Source organism: Colobus angolensis, unplaced genomic scaffold, assembly GCF_000951035.1.
Source record: "Colobus angolensis palliatus isolate OR3802 unplaced genomic scaffold, Cang.pa_1.0 Scaffold172, whole genome shotgun sequence".
NCBI lineage: Eukaryota > Metazoa > Chordata > Mammalia > Primates > Cercopithecidae > Colobus > Colobus angolensis.
Genome location: NW_012114844.1, coordinates 4,268,122 through 4,272,822, shown reverse-complemented (window position 1 = coordinate 4,272,822; position 4,701 = coordinate 4,268,122). Strand labels below are relative to the sequence as shown.

Sequence of the window (4,701 nt, the reverse complement as noted above, 5' to 3'; positions counted from 1 at the left end):
AGTTCGAGAGCAGCCTGGCCAACATGGTGAAACCCCGCCTGTACTAAAAATATAAAAATTAGCTGGGTGTGGTGGCACACGCCTGTAATCCAGCTACTCAGGAGGCTGAGGCAGGAGAATTGCTTGAACCCAGGAGATGGAGGTTGCAGTGAGCCAAGATTGTGCCAGGGTACTCCAGCTGGGCAACAGAGTGAGACTCCATCTCAAAGAATAAAAATAAAATAAAATCCTAGATGAAAATAAAGGTAAATCTGGTTCATTCTAGGACTCTTTGTTTCTTCTAACAACATGAATATGTTTCTATTCTTTTTAAACATTTCTGGGTTTGAGCAGTTCTTTTCACTTTACTCTTTTAATAGCCAAAATCAGGTATTTGTAGTGACTGCAGTCTCCATCTTCTGGCCTTGTATTGATGAAAAGCAAAACAACCACCCCAAATTAACTGCTTTTATTCTTTTTCAGATAGAATTATTTTACTTCAAGAAAAATAGGGCTTGGCCCTTTATCTCTGACTGCTCATCAAATTATCTGAATGGCTTTGCCTATGAAAGAGAAATGGAAGGGGAATAAATTGGGATATTCAATAACTATTTTTATGTGATTTTTCTATTTTCAGGTATCAATCATGGAGATCTTAATGACCATAATATTTTAATAGAATCCAGCAAGTCAGCCTCTGGAAATGCTGAATATCAAGTGTCTGGGATTTTAGACTTTGATGACATGAGCTATGGCTACTATGTGTTTGAACTGGCAATTACCATCATGTACATGATGATTGAAAGCAAGAATCCTATACAAGTAGGAGGCCATGTCCTTGCAGGGTTTGAAAGCATCACCCCACTGACAGCTGTAGAAAAGGGTGCTTTGTTTTTACTTGTATGCAGTCGTTTTTGCCAGTCACTTGTCATGGCTGCATACTCTTGCCAGCTATACCCAGAGAACAAAGACTATTTCATGGTTACTGCAAAAACCGGGTGGAAACACTTACAGCAAATGTTTGACATGGGTCAGAAAGCTGTAGAAGAAATCTGGTTTGAAACTGCCAAATCCTATGAATCTGGGATCTCCATGTGAGTGAGATCTCCATGTGACTAAAAGTTCACTTTAACGTGGGTAATTAAAATAGGGCCCAATCAAATTTTAGGAAGGATTTTCCTGTATAGTTAAAAATCAATTGATGGAATGGATCAATTCTGAATATGACAGAGCACATGAAATCCCTAAGGTCTTCAAGCAATCTCATGACAATTTTTTAAAATTCACAAAAGTACCACGAGCAAGCATATTTTTCTGTGAGTCTCACTTGCCATGTCTATAAACACATGATACCATTTTGAATCAGATAATCTCACAAGATCTATTCCAGCCCTGAGATTAATGACTATTTTTAATTTTTAAAATAATATATACATACAGATATATTGACATATTTTAAATATCTGGACATAACATACTGACCTAGATAACATACTAGCAGTTCTATGAAACCTCCTCTGATCTGTCCTTTCTTTCAAATCCCAGTGCACTGTGTCTTTTTCATGGCCCATCACTTTGCATAATGGATCATGGTTGTGTAGACATCTTGCCTGAGAGCTATTGAGGGCAGAGACCATGTAAAACTTATTTTTGTCTCGTCATCCCTTCTTATCACACCTATTATAGTGCCTTTCCTACAGAGAGGTCTTTAAAAATATTTGAAAATAAATGTGTGCTAGAAGAAAGGATGGAGAAGGCACACACTAAGATGCTTTAGGAGAAAGCACAGACAGCATTCTTTTTTTTTGGGACAGAGTCTCACACTATTGCCTGGGCTGGAGTGCAATGGCATAATTTCGGCACTGCAACCTCCACCTCCCAGGTTCAGGCAATTCTCCTGCCTCGGCCTCCTGAGTAGGTGGGATTACAGGCGCCCACTACCACGCCTGGCTTATTTTTTGTATATTTTAGTAGAGACGGGGTTTCACTATGTTGGCCAGGCTGGTCTTGAACTCCTGACCCTGTGATCCACCCACCTCAGCCTCCCAAAGTGCTGGGATTATAGGCGTCAGCCACCACGCCCAGCCACAGGCAGCATTCTTGGAGAAAAAATTTTAACTTGTCTGAGAGGGTGATTGAAACTGGAACTCCAGAGACAGATGCTGGAAGACCCTGGGAACTGCAAGGAAGCAAATAATGACATCCAGGCAAGGCCACTAACCCCTCACCTACCTAAATATTATGGTTCCTTTCAGACTGATACCAGGAACCTCCTTAAGCATATATATTTTAATTCTCTATAATTTCTTTTTGGATGACTATGAAGTAGATTGGGTAGACTGAAGCTCACTGTATACTTGGCTGAAGGTATCCCACTGTGTTTCCTTCACTGGTTTCTCTTCATGTCTCCTTTAGTATGATTTAGTAAATGGCTGTTTACTATTCTTATGGTTTCAACTATTCATTGTCTACAGATGACTCAAGCCTAGAACCCTGGCCATTCAAATACTCAATAGTTATCTTTCTATATATAGGAACAGGCATTGATCCTATCTCCATCTTTCTGTCTACCTACCTAGTCTTCCCAAAGTAGATATTTCTCTAAATTGTCTTATATGGTTCATTTTTCACTTCTTTGTCCCTCAATTTCATTTCATTTCTTTTTTTTTTTTTTTTTTTTTTTTTTTTTTTGAGAGCAGGGGGACAGGGTTTCACTGCAGCCTCAACCTCCTGGGCTGAGGTGATCCTCCCACCTCAGCCTCCCTAGTAGCTGGGACTGCAGGCATGTGCCACCATGCCCAGCTAATTCTTTAAATTTTTGTAGAGATTGGGGTAATACCTATCTCATAGAGTTAACAGAGTTCATTGTGAGAATTTCATGAGAGAACAGTGTCAAGTGCTTAACACAGTGTGTGGCACATAGGACTCAGTAACTATTTACTCAATAAATGAACCATATTCCAGGTTATCCAAACTCAAAATATTGGAGTAATTTTTTGCTTGCCTCTCTTATATTCAGTGAGCCCTACTGGTTTTTAGAATCGTAGAATTTTAGGAATCTCTGTCTTTCTTGAATTTTTTGTTTTTTTTTGGGTTTTTTTGTTTGTTTGAGACAGGGTCTCACTGTCACCCACGCTGGAGTGCAGTGGTGTGATCACAGCTCACTGTAACCTCTACCTCCTGAGCTCAAGCAATCCTCCCACCTCAGCCTCCTGAGCAGCTGGGAGTACAGGCATGTGCCACCATGCCTGGCTAATTTATTTTATTTTGTAGAGATAAGGTCTCACTGTTGCCCAGGCTAGTCTCAAACCCCTGGACTCAAGCAATCCTCCTGCCTTGGCCTCCCTAAATGCTAGGACTACAGGCGTGAGCTATCATACCCAGCCTGTGCTGTTTTTTAACAATATATAATAAAAGCCAACATTTATTCAGCACTTAAGTATTTTACACACATTAGCTTACTCAATTTTTACAACAAACCCATGAGGGAAGTACTGTTATTATTAATACTCATTTTCAGATAAGAAAATAGCAGCTGAAAAAGTAAAAATAATTTGCTCAAAGAGAGCTAGGGCTTAAATCAGGTCTTTCTGATGCAAACCATGCTCTTAACTACCACAAAGTTCCATGCTACTTTCTCTCCCTCTCCCTCCTCTCCTGTCCCTGCTGCACACACACACATACACACACTCACACACACTAGGAGGAACAAATGAGATCATTCACATGAAAGCACTTACGTTTCTCAAATTTAAGGGATTGTGGTTTTTATCTAGGTTGACCACTCAAGCCAAAAACTGGGAACCAGAAAAATGGACTGAAACTTGGGTTTCACTTTCAGACCAGTGTTGATCCTCTGAATTGATGAAACTCTACAGATTTCCCTCTTGATTGCCCCTGCTAACATAGATTTCCTTTCACGCAATTCCTAATGCAAATATTGCTGACCACTGTTTAGATGTTTATATGCTGCATTACATTGATATTTTACTATTTGGTGTTTGTTCTAACTTGTCTCCAATCAATCAATTTCATGTGGTTTATATAAACTCTTTGGTGGCTGTGATGGTTAGTTTTAGGTGTCAACTTGTCTGGATTAAGGGACACGGAGATAGGTAGCAAAGCATTATTCCTGAGCATGTCTGTGCAGAAGTTTCCAGAAGAGACTGGCGTTTGAATCAGTAGCTGAGTAAGGAAGATCCCCCTCACCAATATGGGTGGGCACCATCCAATCTGTTGAAGGTCTGGATAGAACAAAAAGACAAAGGAAAGATGGATTCAGTCTCTCTCCTGGGACAGCCATCTTTTCTTGCCCTCAGATAGCAAAACTCCAGGTTCTTGGCCTTCAAACTCCAGGACTTAACCAGCAGCCCCTCAGGGCTGCTTAGGTCCTCAGCCTCAGACTGAGAGTTACACCATCATCTCCTTTGTTCTTCAGCCTTTAGACTCAAACTGAATCACACAATTGGCTTCACTGGTTCTTCAGCTAACAGAGAGCAATCGTGGGACTTCTTAGCCTCCATAATTTAGTTCCATAATAAATCCCCTTCTGTCTGTCTACCTATCCATCCATCCATCCCATTGATTCGGTTTCTCTGGAGAACCCTAATACAATGCATAAATTAAACATTTATTTTACTTTACCTTCAGGACCTAGCACCATGCCAGGCCCCTAGAAGACCCAGTAAAGATCTGTTGAATAAACTGTAAGAATGAACACAC

The 4,701-nt window shown here is 40.4% G+C and overlaps 1 protein-coding gene across 2 annotated transcripts in view; it reads left to right on the top strand.

Annotated features, from left to right (window-relative positions):
* The window catches only part of HYKK (hydroxylysine kinase), a 33,242-nt gene extending 28,541 nt beyond the window's left edge, over positions 1–4,701 (top strand). The window contains exon 5 of one of the 2 annotated variants that reach the window (XM_011938415.1): positions 4,630–4,701. In XM_011938415.1, the coding sequence (XP_011793805.1) occupies positions 4,630–4,631 (2 nt within the window). In that variant the 3' untranslated portion in view covers positions 4,632–4,701. Of the gene's footprint in view, positions 1–616; positions 1,078–4,629 lie in introns of those variants that run through there. The other variant, XM_011938414.1, reaches the window with a different exon arrangement.